The sequence below is a fragment of the Scardinius erythrophthalmus genome, assembly GCF_964197995.2.
Source record: "Scardinius erythrophthalmus genome assembly, chromosome: 5".
Classification (NCBI taxonomy): Eukaryota; Metazoa; Chordata; class Actinopteri; order Cypriniformes; family Leuciscidae; genus Scardinius; species Scardinius erythrophthalmus.
Window position 1 is genome coordinate 48,042,215 of NC_138225.1, and position 18,005 is coordinate 48,060,219.

Below are 18,005 nucleotides of genomic sequence, written 5' to 3' on the forward strand. Positions count from 1 at the left end.
CAATCTCAACATTCCAAGGTCTGTTATTCCCCAATAATGGCTTCTTTCATGTCTCTGGATCCTTTTTGATGATAACCAGCTGGATTTACATTTTCCTCTACTTATCATACATATATCCTCTACTTGAGCAATATCAGATGAGCAAGAATGCTGTTGTTCTGAAGTTGGCTGTAGGCATGAGTCCACAATGTGATGTTGCTTTTATATAACAGTTTAATTAACAGTTCATATTTTAGACACAATATTGCCAGTAACTTGTGAAAATAGTTTCAAACAAAGTCAAAGCAGAATTGACTAATACACGTATCCAAGCAATACAATGTAGTGTTGTTTTGTTCCTGAATTAATCTGTTTTTTAACTAATCGGTTGAATGAATGAATCGGTAAGCACGTCTACATGCACACCAACATGCTGGTAACTACCAAAAATCTATTTAAATTGGCCTCTTTTACCAGTTTACATGCAAACCCATAAACTCTCAATGCAAGAAAAACATGTTTACAAGAATTTTTTTTTTTTTTTTAATACCATTGGTGACATCAAAACGTAAGCATCCGTGTATTACACTCATACTATTCTATTTATTTTATGAGTTGTGATGTTAAATAAATCATTAAAAACTCCAGAGTATGCCAAAATGGCAGTGGGAAACTTGTACAGACTCATTCTCCTCTAATGTTTGCAGTTTCTATGACTGTACCACTGCTCCTTCGGCTACACATTTTATCCTTTCTCAGGTCAAGAAAGATATATTTCCTCCTCCCCTACAGCTAAACACTTGCTCTGGTTGAATGCTTAAATATGCAGAAACCATGATTTCCTGTTACATATCACTTATCACACAGCTCTGCTAGGATCTCCACTGCTTTATATGTTCTAGCTGTTCTAGCAGGAGAAGAAGGACTTCAATAAGCTGAAAGAACGCAGGTTAAGGTGTTTACATGGCGAAATCGAGGTAATGAGCAAAAATCTCGCTGTCTATTGGTTTGTTCTTCAGCTGTTTATGACCTTAAAGGAACGCGTTTGTGACCCACATGTCAGCTTTCTAAGCATAATCAGTTTAAGAGAATGTGCATGTAAACACACTCAATGGCTCGTTCATAAAGACAGTCACTTGTCGCCATTTACTAGTGTAAAGATGTAACCTGCAGAAAATCCAAAAATCCCCACCAATAAAGCACAGACTGACAGCAAAGTCCCTTTCGAGGAAAGTCAGTTCACTCGGTGGCCACATTCGCAATGCCTCCGGACAGCTGTTTCGGGCATCCAAGACCAAGTCCTATTTACTTAAATGCATGTGTATTGGTAGTAAATGTAATGCAGGTAAATCTCACTCCCCTGATCTCATGTTGATTTTTTTTTTTTTTTTTTTTTTTTTTTTTGGTGTGGTTCGCTTTCACACTGCCCTTTTCGCAAGTGAACCAAAATTTGTACACAAAACCACATGTGTGCTAAGGTCATCCATTCATTGGACAGAAATTCGAACCTTACCAGAGTTAATTTGGAACCGGACATAGACCACCTCTTCAGCTGGGTCTCGGTAAGGTTGTTTGGTCCGCACCCGAGTGGGATTGTTGTATTCTTTTGTACCCAAAAGATCTGCACCAAGGGGGGAAACGAACCTGAGTTTGATTCAATCGAACCAAACAAGACGGGTGTGAATACACCCTTAGACTTAAAGACTGTGTTGGGATCTGCTCTTAAAGACTTGAGAGTGACTCCACCAACTGGAAAACAGTACGAACCATGTTTGTTGTGTGAAGAGACTCTGTAATGTGTATGAGAGTATGTGTGTGCGTGAGAGTCTGTGATCTCCAGTGGGGACGGAAATGAGACAGCAGTGTGTGGGGGAAGAGCAGAGACGCCTCCTCCACAGCTAATTAACTTCATGCTTGATGGCTTTGGTGGGTCCACAAAGTTCTGAGAGAGAGAGAGTAGATTTACGTCACATTCAACAGTTGCAATATTCCCAGCCCTGATTCTGCTTTGTCATAAAATGTCTAGACAAGAAAACATTGGAAAGAAGAGAGTTGTGCATGAAACTAATTGAGCGAATTAATAAATGATCTATTGGGACACAACACTTGTGTTTTAATAGAATGTTCTGTCTATTTATGAGTTGATAATTAAAGCCGGGCTCAGACTACAGGAGTTTTTAAATCTTAACCAATTGCATTGTAAGGAGAATCTTCAAAGATTTTCTTCTTTCAAATGTCGAACCTGCACACACAAGATTTGCAAATCGTGTCGCATCACACAATACAAGATATTCTTAAGATTGTAATGCCAGATGTTGCTCCTCACGTGTTCTCACAGGCAGGTTGGATGTATACAACATATATACTGTGTTGCAGCAACTTGCTGAAGACATTATATGAGGAGACATTATAAAGGCAGTCCTGTTGATCCCAAAATTCGACCAGCCGTTCCTCCATCTCTGTTATCCACTGGATCTGGATAACAGAGATAGCAGCTGTGCTTGTTTCACGGTCACTTCCGTTAATCCTAAATATCAAACATGTTTGATATTGTCAGGACGGTCCAGATGTGTCTGTGAGCAGATCGGGGGGGTTCAAGATTTGATATGTAAACGCCTCACATTACTAGATAATCTGTGCCGAACATCAGAACCGATCAATGCCCTGGACTCCATTTTTCTTCTCCGAATGTCGGGAGGGGCAAATCAGGCATAAATTCTCTGAGTAGACTGTAGTCTGAGCCCGGCTTAAAGCAATCAGATTCATAGAATTGCAACAAATGAATGCTAGGTTTCATGTTTAAGTTCAAATATATTTATTTGTATTATGTAGTCTACATCCGTCTTTTTTATAGTTCTTAGAAGCTGGACTGACTGTTTTCTATTTGTGTGTTGACACAGATTGACAAGACAGATGACAAGTCTCTGGAGGAGCGAGGGCGCATCATGATCTCTCTGAAGTACAGCTCTCAGAAGTCTGGCTTAGTGGTTGGCATCATCCGCTGTGCCCATCTCGCTGCCATGGATGCCAATGGCTTCTCTGACCCCTATGTTAAAACGTAATTCATACCTCCCTCTATCATCTGTCTTTTCACTGTTCTGTATGCTGAAATTTTTTCTGCACCAAAAGCACAACACAACTGTTCATGTGCAGAGGTACTAAAATAATCGGAATCCACATCGATTTAGTGAAAACGTGTGTTTTGTGGAACAGAAGATCCGTGCATATAAGAGTATGTAAATTACAGATATCAAAGGAAATCCTGTTGCTGGATTTAGTGATGCTAGTCGCCTCAAATCTGTGGTATAACGATCAGACACAACGTTTTCATGCATTGAAGTCAGAATACATTAACGTTTTACTAAAAACTTACAAATAATGTGCAAGAGATTTTCCTTACCTAGATATACCACAGGACCCTGATGATTATTACGAGTTTAAAAATATGACCCTTCTATCTTCCTAACCTTTTGTAAAGGTTTGTCACAGTTTAAAGTCGTGATAAAAGTTGTTGGTTGATTTTGAGATGTGGGCGGTGCACTCTGAAACAAAGGCAGATTAATGTGAGCATGCAGAGGCTGAAGTGTTTAAGCGGACTGAGTTCTCGGAGAAGTCCAGCATACGTCACCAGGAGCCTGGTTTCTTTCCCGGAAGAAAACTCAAGACTACAACTGATGCGTTTCAGGGAGTTCAGAAACAGTGTTTACTGATATAGAGAATAACTGCCTTTGTGCTTTGTAACTTTGCAGACAGTTTTCATGCTCAAACAGCAACATTACACACTAAAGAAAGTTGAAAATGTAAAAAAGCAAAATAGGACCCCTTAAAAAAATTGGGAAGTTAAAAAATAGTACAACATTAAACCTGTGCACAGATGAATCATGCAAAATCAGAACAATAAAATACATTTAAAAAATAGGGTGAATTTTGATGATGTTGACTTTAAGGTGCTGATGTGTAACCAAAAGGTGGTAGGTTTGAGCTTTTGAACAAGGCACTTAAAGGGATAGTTCACCCAAAAATGAAAATTCTGTCATCATTTACTCTCCCTCAAGTTGTTCCAAACCTGTATGATTTTCTTTCTTCTGCTGAACACAAATTAAGATATTTTAAAGAGGGTTGGTAATTAAACAGTTGCTGGTCCCCATTGACATCCATAGTATATTTTTTTCTTACTATGGAAGTCAATGGGGTCCATCAGTCATTTGGCTACCGACTTTCTTCAAAATATCTTCTTTTGTGTTCAGCAGAAGAAAGAAAGTCATACAGGTTTGGAGCAACTTGAAGGAGAGTAAATGATGACAGAATTTTCATTTGTGGGTGAACTATCCCTTTAATGCCAAAAATCAATTTAGCATTAAGGCGCTGTGGATAAAAGTGTTTGCTAAATGATTGCTGACAATGTTTAAGTATGTGCACAGGTATGTTTGTAAGTAAAGCTTTAGCACGTCTATTCATCCATGCCAAACACAAGCATTTATGTCAACGGTTGATACCAGTGCAGTCAAGCTTAGAATTCTGTCTTTGATATGGAGAAATGCAAATCTCTTTGTATTTTGAGGACTGAATGTGTTGGTTTAAATGAAGCGATGATCTCTGCTTCCGCACACAGAAGGGATTTGAGCTCTCAACTCCCTCACTTCCTGAATCAAACCATTTATTGAGGGATTATAGCAGTCGGGCACTATGTTTTTGTTTCTTACATGTGCAACCATTGGTCAATTTCAACAGCTTGATTCTGTCTCTACAAAAGCTTTGAATACGAAATGATTCATTTGTTGTTTCTGCTCGTGCAAACCTTGTGTATTTGTGTCATTATTTCGTCTCCGTCTGCTATTTTCGAATCATTATGTCGTTCCTGTTTTTTATCGTCTATGCACAAAGCAGTTTTTCCGGATTGATAGCAGTTGACGATATTCGCCTTTTTGGGAAGGAAACGAGTTACTTTTTATTGAAAAGTAGGAGTGTTCGTTTTTATATAGAGAAAGAGAACTGCGGATTCATTTATTCAGAAGAAAAGCTGAAATTGTTGACTATAGAGACGGCGTAACAGGAGCAAATGAGCTCCAGGAAACCTGTTACAATAAGAGGAGAGCGACTTTCACTTTTACCTTAAATGTCTACGGATATCTCTGTAATATCTTGAACAAGATTTATTTCAGTTTTTTACTCTTATTTAACAGATCCCTAGATGATAAAATAAATAAGAGGGGATTTCTATTATTGCCTTTACAATATTAGACACAGGCTGGGATTATTAGGCAGCCGAGTTCACCGCCTGGGTCTTCTTTACTCAGTCATCTGGTGGTCTTTGGTAAAGAGCAAGGGACCCTCATTAAGAAGACTCGCAGGGATAGAGCCAGAAAGAGACATTTAATGACCTCGAAATGAAAGTGAATCTTTCATTTATTTAAGAAAGCTCCTAGAGCAAATGGTGGAAATATCCTGCAATGAACCTTGTGTATCCTTTCATGGCTTTTTAATTCAGATCTCCAAATTTTATAAACAAGAGCTGCAATGCCCTCTGGTGGTCATATTGACAACACCATTCTGCATGTTTTCACGTGTTTCAAATGTGTGCCAGTTTTACTGCCTGAGCATCAAGAGTAAAGTCTGTGCCAAACTAGTAGAGAGCCAACTTAACCCGAAGTGAAAGACATGATCACACTAAATGCTTCTTTCTTTCAATATCACCAATGTATTTCAGGTATCTCAAGCCAGATGAGAACAAAAAATCAAAGCACAAGACAACTGTCAAAAAGAAGACCCTCAACCCTGAATTCAATGAAGTAAGATTAATCTGACCAATGGCTGATTGTCTAATGCACAGTTGTGTTTATAATTGCTCATTCCATTCTTCTGTGACAGGAGTTTTTCTATGAGATCAAGTACGCTGACCTCAGTAAAAAGACCCTGGAGGTGACCGTTTGGGACTATGACATCGGCAAATCCAACGATTTCATTGGTAGGACCTATTTACAGTACAAGTCTTGTTAAACTTACATTAATCTTTCATTTTATTATGATGTTAATTTTATGCTATATTTGTATTTTTGTTTTCACGGTTTGTGGTGAATTGTATGTTACTGCCAAAGGTTATATAGTCCCAGGGCTCAGCAGGAAAGATTTTTTTCTGCTTGTCTGGTCAGGCCAGAAGTTTAATAATAATAAAAATATAATAAAATAATAAAATATTATTTTTTCTTGATAGCTAAAAAGCACATAGTTACTATAATTATACAGAAAAGTTCAAGATGCTAATAAATTCTTTTGCTAAACATTACCGCTGATAAATGTTGACTTGCAAGGAAAAACATTACTGATTGGTTTGTGATTTTCAACCCATTCGTACTGATCACAAGCCATTCTTGCAATTTCAACAAAGCTTCATCTGTGTCAGCCTATCCACCTGACAAGTTGACAAGCTGAATTAGCAAGCAGATGTGTGCATGATCAAATAGGTGAATTCCAGACAGTGTTTTTGCACCCTTGAAGGGCACTTCAGGAAGGGGACGCCATTTGTAGGGGCGTTCCGAATGAAAGTGATCGACCGAGGCCGGGCAAATTTGGTTAAGATGGTTGTCCTCCCCAAATTCCTTTATCTGTTCCAGCACATCCCGGTACACATTTCTAAATCTTTTTTCGACAAGCTGGACAGTGCGATATCTAAATTTCTGTGGGGCGGCAAACCCGCTAGGATCCGCAAGCCGATACTACAGTCTCCTAAATCTGAGGGGGGTCTGGCACTCCCTAACTTTAGACGATATTATTGGGCAGCTAACCTGCAAAAACTTTTATACTGGATGAGCGACGACTGTGCCTCACTTCCTGTCTGGGTACATTTGGAGTGGGCGAGCTCACGCCTTCCACTGCGGTCAGCCCTCTGCTCCCAACTCCCTTTGCCTTCAACATCTGCGGGCACATGCCGATTGTATCCCTCTCGCTTAAAGGGTTAGTTCACCCAAAATATTCTGTCAGTAATTACTCACCCTCATGTTGACGACGTTCCTCCACTTTCCAAACCGCCCCCCCGAAACCCTGACTGACTCCCTCCTGGCGACAGACCCCAACCGTAGAAAATGTTTCTGTGCTGTACGAGTCACTAGGATCGACCTCTGCGTACCCTGGTGCCCTTTCAAAAGCTGCGTGGGAGGGCGACCTGAACATGACTATTACGGACGAACAGTGGGACCATGCTCAGGCTATGGTCCACTCTTCCTCCATATGTGCTCGTCATGGACTAATCCAATGCAAGATCCTTCATAAAGTTCATTACACAAATGCAAAAGTGTCTAAAATATACCCCACTGTCCGGGACACCTGTAATAGGTGCAATCAGTCCCCTGCCAACCATACTCATGTTGTGATCTTGCCCTAAATTGACAACTTTTTGGATGAACTTTTTGACACCATGAGTAGAGCCTACGGGCACACTATCCCTCCCGACACTTTGTCAGCCATTTTTGGCATTTCCCCAGACACTGACCTCCCTGTTGCGCTGAGGCGGGCCCTGGCATTTACATCTTTGCTAGCTCGAAGACTGATTCTGTTCAATTGGAAGCTCTCCCGCCCCCCTACGCACGACCGTTGGATTAAAGAGGTGCTTGACAATCTGAGGCTGGAGAAGCTCAGATCTTCTTTGAAAGGTTCTTCCTTAACATTTCTTGGGACGTGGAACCCTCTCCTGGGGCTGGTTGACTCCCTCACCCTGTCCCCTGATTTGGAGGATTGAACCCCTCCATGTCAGTATGTTATGTTTTTTTTTGTTGTTTTTTTTTACCACCACTCCGTTTATTTTGGTCTCTTTCCCCTTTTGCCTTTTTCTCTGCCCATCTCTACTTTTGTCTACTTTGTCTTTTACTGTTTTAGTTTGTAAGTTGTGTGTTTGTTTTGGTGAATGTCTGTTGGTATGCATGGGTTTGTGTGTTTGTCCTCGTTTTTGGGCCTGTGTTGGGTTGGTTCGTGGGTGGGTAGGGGACCGGAGGCAGGTGACATTCACACCTGTTGTAAAAATTCAACTTTAAACTTTAAAATTAAAATTCTACTTAATAAAAAAAGTTGGAAAAAAAAGAATGTGATCAACCGAATCCCTTCACGAAGGGCCCTTTAGAAGTCTGTTAGCGAAGCGAACATGCGACGGTAACTTCAAAGAAGTCTTTTTATCGCTTATGGTCATGTGAACCAGGGTGGCGAGTCTTTGCGATTCATTTTATGGCGGCAGAGTTCGAGTTAACAAATAAACAGGATAATTCAATTACACATATTTTTGTCATACATTAAAAAGTAAGTTTAAATAAGTTTGATAGGTAAGAAAGGTGTTTAACAGTAGATGTGTTGTGTAAATGCAACTGCCTGCAGGGTCCAAACAAGAGACGGCAAAGTTGAGAGCAGAGAGGGAACATATGCAAACACACACACATATAAAGCATATTTAAAAAAAAAAATTTATTTGCAACAATTATGTAAGTGTAAAGTGTAACAGGTGAAGGCCAATATGGTACCCTATACTTGGAATTTGTCCTCTGCATTTAACCCATCGAAGTTAGTGCACACACATTAGGAGTAGTGAACACACACACCAGGAGCAGTGGGCAGTCGTTCACAGCGGCGTTCGGGGAACGATTGAGGGTTAAGAGCCTTGCTCAAGGGCACCTGTGGGTTTTGAGAATCAAACCTGCAACCTTCGGGTTACCAGTCTGATTCTCTAACCATTACGCCCCAAAACAAGACAAGACAGAACTGCATATTGTTTACATTAAAGGGGTGGTTGATTATGATTTCACTTTTCTAACTTTAGTTAGTGTGTAATGTTGCTGTTTGAGCATAAACAACATCTGCAAAGTAACAATGCTCAAAGTTCAAAGCAAAGGGAGATATTTGCTTTTAAAGAAATTGTTTTTTAAGGACTACAACAAACGGCTGGTAGGGACTACACAAGCTTCCTCCCTGGTTAGTGACATCACCAACCCTAAAATTTACATAAACCCCGCCCCCTGAACACGATTCATAGATTATCAAGACAGAATATGCTAATCAATGACTAGAAGATGGTAAACTCCACATCAGCTGCATAAATTCTTCAACTAACCATTCGGAAACGTCCTGTTGCATTCTACATGTTGTCACTTCTTCTTGAGTCTCTCCATCATTGTCTGACTCCGGTTTGAACATAAAAGGCTAAAAGTTGTTGAAATTTTCAGTGCATGTGTGTGAGGTAAAAGGACACAAGCTCTTGAAGCTCCGCCCTCAGTGCTGGGAGCAGCAGCTCATTTGCATTTAAAGCGACAGACACAAAAACTGCATTTTTGCTCACCCTCAAAAAGTGACAATTTTAACATGCTATATAAAAATATCTGTGGGGTATTTTGAGCTAAAGCTTCACATACACACTCTGGACACATCAAAGACTTATTTTACATCTTGTGAAAAGGGCATTATACTATTATACCACCCCTTTAACTAAAATATAAAATTCATGTTGTTAGAACAGCTATTGGGCTTATTGACACCATGCTATGTTGTTATGATGATATTTCAGGTTAAGGTAATGAGGAAATGTTGTCTTAAATTGCTTCCTTCACAAAGTGTGTTCCAAACGGCTACATTAGACACACAAGTGCGCTGCTCCATCCACAGTCCCCACTTCATAGTGAGTAGGGCATAGGGAGGCTCACTTCTGTTTGGAAATTGGCCGTAGTGCGAAGTTTGTCAACTGGCTTGAAACTTTCTCCAGTAGGTTATCCTTATAGTTGAGGCCTGAGTCCCATGGGGATCTTCTGGCCTTTGGTTGTTTTTGGCTGTTTTAATGAACTCTTCCACCTTTTCTCCAGGTGGAGTCTCTTTAGGTATAAATGCCAACGGCGAGAGGCTAAAACACTGGTTTGACTGTCTGAAAAACAAGGACAAGAAAATCGAGCGCTGGCACACTTTAACCAATGAACTCCCTGGTTCAGGGTACAATGACTGAAAGGCTCCCTTTCAAGTGGTTGCAGAAGCCCCGCCCCGCCCCGCCCCGTCCCGCCCCTACATGATGTTGATGTGAAGCCCAGCAGCCTGTGATGGATAGATCAACACTCCAGCAGTCCACTGATTTAGAGATGGGTGCCCGTATCTGATCCCAACTAACACACCTGCTCTATCTCTTGTACTTGTCCTGGTGTTGAGCTTGCAGTCTGATTGTGTGGCTTGATGTGGCTTTTGGGCTTATATAAGGGTCTTTAATCAACCTGTGTTTGTACAACCTCATTGAAAATGGAGAGAGATTGTTCCCACAGCCAACAAGAGATCAGTTCCTGTCTTCAAATACTTAACCACACTCTACTGCTCTCTTTCTCCATTTTCTTGGCTATCTCTGAGGTTTTACGTGTATTCAAGAATGCTGTTTACAGATGTTAACTCTCAGTATATGTATTATTACGCGTATGCATCGTGGCAGCAAATGGGCTCTGAAAATTTCAAAACAAGGCAGAACTGCATATTGTTTACATCTTAGAATACAGTCTAAAAACCTTTCTGAGGCCAACTGATGATTAAGAGGATTATATTTGTCAGTGGAGGTGAAATTCATACAATTGAAAAAAGTTTTTACGTCCCCCGTCTATTACAAAATGCTAGAACATTTTCTTTTCTTTTTTTTTATTTAATTGAATAACCTCCTAGTTAGTCTACTCTGTGCCCTCACTGCAAATGGACATTAAGAAATCACACCGCAGAGTTTCAGACAGAGCCCAAACCCTGTTTACACAGAGGAAACACAAAGGCACTATCCTAGAATTGAAGACCATGGATTATGGACAACTTTCATCCGGAGGTTTCCACAACTCTTGCTTGACCATTAATTATTGATTTTCAGATGAAACACTGTGCCCAAGCCCAATCCATACATAACATCTTTTATTCTAAAGTCTGTAAATCAAAAATGGACTTGACAAACTTTTACAAGTTACTATTGTTTTGAGATTTATTAATAGCATGTTTATCTTATTCTTCCTTTGAGCATTTTAAAAATGATTCAATATATTTTTTTAAATGCCTTGTCAAAGTTTCTTTTAATTTTGAGTATTTCATGAAGTTGTGTTATTTTCTGGCATTAAATTATAACCAGTGTATTATTTTAATGTATTACTGCATATTTAGCATGCCGTTGGTGGGTTTTGTAGATATTATATTACTGTATGTTTGACAAAATGTTTTTTTTTTTGTTTTTTTGTTTTTTTATTACCAGTAGAATTATTATTATTATTTTGTTTTACTGTTTTTTTTTTTTAGTTTTTTTTTTTTTTTAGTTTAAGGGAAACTCTACATTGGAGATCAGACTTCTATAGAAGTTTGTTTCCGCCACAGAATAAAACATTTTAAAAGGTAATTCCGACTAATTCTGGAAAAAAAAAGTCTGGATTGTGAAATTAAGTCACAATTACCTTTTTTATTTTGTATTCAGTGGCATAAACAAGCTTCCATAGACTTCAGATGTTGGCCATTAGTTGGAACGCATTGAAACTCCTGTATACAGCCCTACGGTGTGTGTTCACCAACTGAGCAACCTTATCGCTCTCTGACGACGTTCATTGTGCAAGCCACTCCTGTGACATTTTTGTAATCTTTTTGCTTTTGTACACAAAATCTATGGCATAAAAATGCATGCAATGTTCTTGGGCTGTCATTAAAATAACTTTGCTTAATGTTTGATACTGCTGTTCTTCTCTGTAAAAAGACAGTTCCTGCTCTTGGATGCTACAAGAATGTCAGCCTTCCTTTTCAGACCGTTTTTGTACTTTTGAACGCTATCGCATTGCCCGTCAGGTTGCTCCATTGACTGGACATGTGACTGCATGTTACAAAAAATAAATCTTGTCTTGTTTTGATCATTTTTAACTCTCAGGCGATTGTTTGCATATTATAGTGGTTCTCTGATGAAGTCAATATATTTCTCCTCCTGGTTTACCTTAATCTTGCACCGAATGGCCGAATTATCGTGCCTTTTTTTTTTTCTAACCGTGTGTTTTTGCACCGCTCACTTTACAAAGATTCCTAGATTGATATTAGCTTTTAATATGGAAACAATATGATACATATGGCATACGTTATATTCTTGTCTGTGTTACACTGTTAAAGCATTGTGTCTCTTGGAAAATGCCTCTTAAAGACACACTATGGGTATCCTTGCACTGAAGTGGAGGATGCCCGTATAACTTCAGATTCTGGCATCTGGTAGTGCTAAACATTCAAACTACAAAAATAGGAACTGATTGGCTCTTTCTCCCTTACTGTACAACTTAAATATCTTTATTTAAACCACATTTATAAGATCTTTTTAACCCGTTGTGGGTTAGTCAACAACATATAGCGAAAATATCATATAAAGAGTTTCAGTATAATGTCATTATCAAGTGCCGTCAGACACCAGAATCTGTATTTTACTTTCATTTTTTGTCCAACTTCAAAGTATTATATCTAGAGTGTGTTTTTTACTATGGCAAATAATATTTGCTATTTACTGGAAACCCATATCAAATAAACACCTGAAAATGAGTTCAACTCTTTTGTCTTGGAGATTAATATCAAACTGGAAATAAACAGTGCTCTTGGAACTATACTGAATATTGAATACAAATGATTAAGACAAAACTAATGTTAGGAATGTTTTATTGTTTCATTAACCTATTTTAGTTGTTCTAAAAACGTCTAAAACAAAAGTTCACATTACCTTTTTTTCCATGCTTATGAAACAATGCTTTTAAAAACTGGAATTAATGATCTGGAAGAACCAGCGACAATGAACTTTAACCTTTGAACCCTTAGACAAGTTCAGACAGCTGCTGTTCCTCTGTGGCCTGGTTGAGTGGATGGGCCTGATCACTCAACTGCTTCACAAAGTGTTGTAAGCCTAGTCTCTGAGCATCATCTACAGGCCTGTTGTTCAACCTGTCCCTTTGCTGTTATTTCAGAGAAGATTGAAGTGTCATTTTTAATCATTAAAATACGACGAGATAGAGGGTGTGTTCACACTTGGCATGTTTGGTTCGATTAAAACAAACTTTTATCCCAGAACACAGCATTGTTTTGGATGTTCTGCAAGTTCAATCAAGAAATATATGTAATAAAAGTCGACCAATCAGGTTGTGAACATATTCCTATGCCTTTTGGTTCAGTATCTTTAGGATTAGTGTTAAAATGCTAATGTGAACGCTAAGCGGACCAGGACTAAATGATTTTTTTTGGAGGGGTGTCCAGACCAAACAAACCGAGTGAACTGAACTACAAGTGTGAACACACCCGGAGTGATGCTTTTATATCCTTACAGTACCGAGAGTGAAAAGTTTGGACACATCTGGCTTTCTCATGAACTTAAAAACCTTGAAAACAGTGTGCAGAGATGATAAGCCACAGGATGGCAACTTTGCAGTCTGTAAAATATAAGATTGTTTTGAAAATTTTGGGCGATACCTATACCGATAATTCTTTATATGTGAAAGCCGATAACCCATCATCTAAATCCAACTTTTTATATAATTTTTGAGAGCCTGATTTCAAAAACAAAAGTCTCAACATTAAAATGTCCCAAGCACACAATTATAACGTTCTCATTATAATTTAATGTAGCCTATATGACAGACTTGCGCTGCACTTAACCGTATTTTCCTTTTTGAAGTGATTTCAAGCAATTAAAAACCACCATGGCGAACAGTGCGCATCTGAAATGTCTGAACGGAAGGAAATAATCCATTATTTACTAACTTTAATATATCTGCCAAATTTTCTTTTGGGCCGATAACATTAAAAATGAACATATATCGGCCGAAACCGATATGGTGGCTGATATGTCATGCGTCCCTACTTAGTATAAGTACTATATATCCCTACTTACATAGCAATAATTAAAAAAATAAGGTGTATCCAAACTCTTGCCAGATAAACAATTGCTTCCTAATCCTTTGTGTCCATACCTCAAGATCGGATCCATTGCTGATACACCACTGCACCATTTCAGGTTGATCTGTGCACACCGCCTATTAAAGCAAACGAAGAAAGATGAGCCGAGCTTAAATGCTCTTCATAGGAACATTTACTTAACATTTTTGAGAAACCCTCACCACATGTAAGGGAGTTCGACCATGAACATCAGAAACATTCAAACTGACTCCAGCCTCCTTCAACGCCTCCATCTGTTCTGTGTCTCCAAGGGATGCAAGACTGAAAAGCACAATCCACATTCAAGCACAATCCAAATCCATATAAGACTACAATTATTGCTATATGGTTAAGATATAACATATTCGGCACGTCAGACTGATACCTTTTATCAAGTGTCCTCTTTTGTAAAATGTACCTTTGTATAAAAACAGAAATCCCACTCACCAGCACATCTCAGCCCCAAGTTCCTCTGAGGATTTTTCCAAAACTGCCCCTCCAGAAACTAACAGCTTCACCACCACCAGACTCCTGTTGATTTAAAAGGTGAATCAGTAAATGTGTGTAAGCAACAGGGTATGGAAACTAATGTGGTCTGTTTGGATTAAAGAGAAATTTAATTATGATGAATAAAGTGTCAACTGCAGCATAACATTTAGATCCGCACACGTTGCGTCGTTTTTTTTTTTTGCTTTATTATACATTAAAAAAAAAAAAAACGTTTCTGTATAGCTTATGAATGCAATGGCCAATCAGAGTTTAGATTAGTCACAGCTGAATTCTGCACTCTCCTGTATTCTCTCATCTTAAACAACCAAGTGCAGATGCTATGCATGCAAGAGATTCATTTTGTAGTGTAGACAGCTTCACTAATTGTAACGAGAGTTTTTGAGAGAGTGCTTAAACGCATGCTAGACTAAATTCATGGACTGCTTCAGTGTTTTTTGCTCGCTTTCTGTATTTAATTTATTCCCAGACCCAGTTTGAATAAATGTTTTGCTTTTCAAGCTACTAAAATAACCAATATGACGCCTTGATTTTCTAAAGCATAAAAAGCAATAAACCAATCATAAACAGTTTTGTCTGTGTAGCTAGAATATGATGTGCCATTTCCACAAACATTGTAATGAAATCATTACAATATCAAGAGCAATAATAAACAATAATGATTTTATTATAAAATTGAAGTGTAATGAGTACCTGTTAAATGTTATAATTTATATAGACTGTTTTATTTAGGCAATTGCAGTGTAAATACATGAGCATTCTGTGTAAATAAACATGCCATATCAAGTGCAGCTTCTGCTCCAACTTTGCGGTGTAAAGATGGCTTCTGTTGATGCTGATAAAATCTTATTGTTATAGTATTCTGAGTGATTGAAGTAATTGGCTAAACTCAAGTGTCTGACATAAGACAATACAGATGCATTTAATAAAGTAATTATAAAAAATTGCCTGTACAGAGGTAAAAAATACCCCTGGAAATCAATTCCAGCGGGCAAATATTGCTCCTTAATGGAAAAGATCATTTTTGACCCTGGGTTGAAATGTATATCCAGTAAGAAGAGTACTTGGCGTGTATGGCATCTTGAAGTGGAGTTACTCCATCACGGTCAATGGCATTCACTTCTGCTCCCTGCTGCAGCAAGAAGCAAACAGTGCCTTCATGGCCCTCTCCTGCTGCCACGTGTAAAGGTGTCCGGCCTCGCTCATCGCCATGTGAGACATCAGCACCCTATAACCATAAGGGCAACAATACACTTTTAGGGTAGGTGTACAACTATTTAAAAATGAGTCGTCTTCTATTTCTACAAGCAAACGTTTCCCTCTGTGAGCTTTTGTTAGAGCCTGCATGAAGAGGTTCTCGAGACTCCAGAGAGACGCCAGCAGCTTTAAATACCTGTTTACTGCTCGACAGTGGCTTTTTATAGGGATAACTGCCCTCTTAGTACAATTCATTTGTTTGCCAGTGATAACTGTGACTTGCTTGAGAGTGTGGAACAGCCTCTTTAAGTTGGTTTGTCATTTACCCAAGTAGATCTGGCAAAATATTTAACGAACCTGTCTGAGATTGATGCCAGTTATCTAAAAACGTATGAGAAATAAAACAAACACTTTCTTCTTTTCTTTTCTTATATTGAAAAACTAAATTGTCACTTGCATAACTTTTAATAGAGTGACTTTATATGCATATCTTGATATACTGTATATAAACTACCCGGCCAAATCGCTGTTTGGATTTAAAGTGCTTGACCCTTGCATCACAACATTTGTTTCCATGAAGATGTGCATCAGTTTTTGGTGAATATCTTGTATTGACAATGCACATCCCAAAGACTTTCAATGAATTTAAGGTCTGGACTCAGAGGAGTCAATTCATGTGTGAAAATGATTATTCATGCTCCCTCCAAACCATTCTTTTACGATTTGTGCCTGATGAATCTTGATGTTGTCATCCTGGAGACCTGGAATATGGTCATGACGTGTCTTCCAACATGGTTGTTTAAGAAATGAAAAGCTACACACTCCATCAATTAGGGTTAGAAGAACTGTTGCCAAACATATAACATGCTAGAAACATCATAATCACTGCAATAATGATCAAATCAGACTATTTGCCTATTTAAATCCAAACAGTGATTTTTTTTTTTTTTTTTTTTTTTTGGCCGGGAAGTGTAGTGGCCAAAAGTGATGTCCATCCTGGGAAAATTGACATCTTCAGCTTTATTCAAATATTATTACAAATTTTAAGACTGACATTCTTAGTATGCAGATTAGACCTAAACTTGTTAATACGTGTTCATTTCTTACCTTGAAGACACTCTGCAATCTCCCTCTATACTGCTAATACAAATAAGTATAAAAAAGAAGATATATTTGGTCTTATTTGTAGTGATAATACTGAATTGTGCCAGACCTAACTGTGCAGATTATCACAGCTTCATTTGGGAACATCTGATCTGGTTTAAAACGGAACTAACACAGAAAAACTTACCAAGAAAAGAGCAAATATATACAGACATGAGTTACAACTGTTGATATTTCCACAGTAACGTTAACGTTACCTCTCTTAGATGCTCCTCCAGGCCGAGGTAATCCTCTTCTACAGCGGAAGAGTTCAACAGATTAGGGGTAAGAGCAAGCTGGCACATTTTCATCTCCTAGGTAAAAGAACGCAATCAGAGAATTTTATAAAGAAAGCTTTTATTGTACAAACGGCTATGTCACCATACATCTAGTGATTCTAACCCTGACTTGATAGCAACTTAATTATTAAATTCAGCATACTAGCTAGCTCTCTTGTTCAATAACGAACAAATTAGTTTAGTTCGTTTTAACGTTAGCAGCTAGCTAGTAACACTAACCGTCCTGACGTTTTTGGTCCCTAGCCAGCCGAGGCGAAGAGAAGTTGCTATTGCAGACCAATATCTATAAACATCAGCAGAGATATTTTTCCTTGAAAAACAAGCCCCCATGATAAAAAGAAAATATGCCAATCACAGTTTAAATGGTCAAGGGTAACGTTACTTTGATATAACTCGCGTGAATATAATGGCGCTAAAATTAGTGAGTGAGGTCACGTGATGTGCTTTTGCTGTTTTTCCAAGACTAAACTTTTATTATTAATAATAATAATGTCGTTGTTGCTTTGGTACTATTTCAATGTTTAGGTGTGGATGATATCTAGCTCTATATCTGTTCCATTATTATAAAAAATAATGGAAAAATTATCTGTTTTTTTTTTTTTTTCAAAAGCCCTGATTGATCGATCGATCGATATGGTTTTACTTGCTTTTTATTGCAACAAATTATACATCCGTATACGATAAATATGTTAGTATTTTTTCTTGTGTTTGTGGGTTTTATAATAATAAATAAAAAAATATATATTTTAAATTAAATAATAATGATGATTATTATTTTCATCATAATAATACATACAGATACCAAAATGATTCACCTTGAATAAAATAAGATGGCCTTTTTTCTGTTAAATTCACTTTTAGCTAGATGCCCTGTAAATTTAACCTATTTTACTTTTTTTTATTTTAACAGTATTTTTCACAAATACTCCATAGTCCAGTTTCTAAATACGTTTGTCGGTTTTAATCGTT

At 38.1% G+C, this 18,005-nt stretch overlaps 2 protein-coding genes across 3 annotated transcripts in view; one reads left to right on the top strand and one right to left on the bottom strand.

Moving 5' to 3' along the window:
• The window catches only part of doc2b (double C2-like domains, beta), a 243,922-nt gene extending 232,077 nt beyond the window's left edge, over window positions 1-11,845 (top strand). The window contains exons 14-17 of the mRNA XM_081366887.1: window positions 2,880-3,037; window positions 5,687-5,768; window positions 5,848-5,944; window positions 9,810-11,845. Coding sequence (XP_081223013.1) covers window positions 2,880-3,037; window positions 5,687-5,768; window positions 5,848-5,944; window positions 9,810-9,946 — 474 coding nt within the window. The 3' untranslated portion in view covers window positions 9,947-11,845. The remainder of the gene's footprint in view (window positions 1-2,879; window positions 3,038-5,686; window positions 5,769-5,847; window positions 5,945-9,809) is intronic.
• LOC308691539 (L-asparaginase) lies at window positions 531-17,463 on the bottom strand. 2 transcript variants are annotated; one of them, XM_081366888.1, is made up of 7 exons: window positions 17,256-17,463; window positions 16,956-17,051; window positions 15,462-15,625; window positions 14,338-14,421; window positions 14,073-14,172; window positions 13,926-13,988; window positions 531-1,921 (listed from the first exon to the last, which is right to left on the bottom strand). In XM_081366888.1, the coding sequence occupies exons 1-7, from the start codon at window positions 17,364-17,366 to the stop codon at window positions 1,346-1,348; spliced, it is 1,194 nt and encodes a 397-aa protein (XP_081223014.1). In that variant the 5' UTR covers window positions 17,367-17,463; the 3' UTR covers window positions 531-1,345. The 2 variants fall into 2 exon arrangements, with proteins under 2 accessions (XP_081223014.1, XP_081223015.1); XM_081366889.1 differs by lacking the exon at window positions 531-1,921 and adding an exon at window positions 11,042-12,914.
• Window positions 17,464-18,005: the final 542 nt, after the last annotated feature.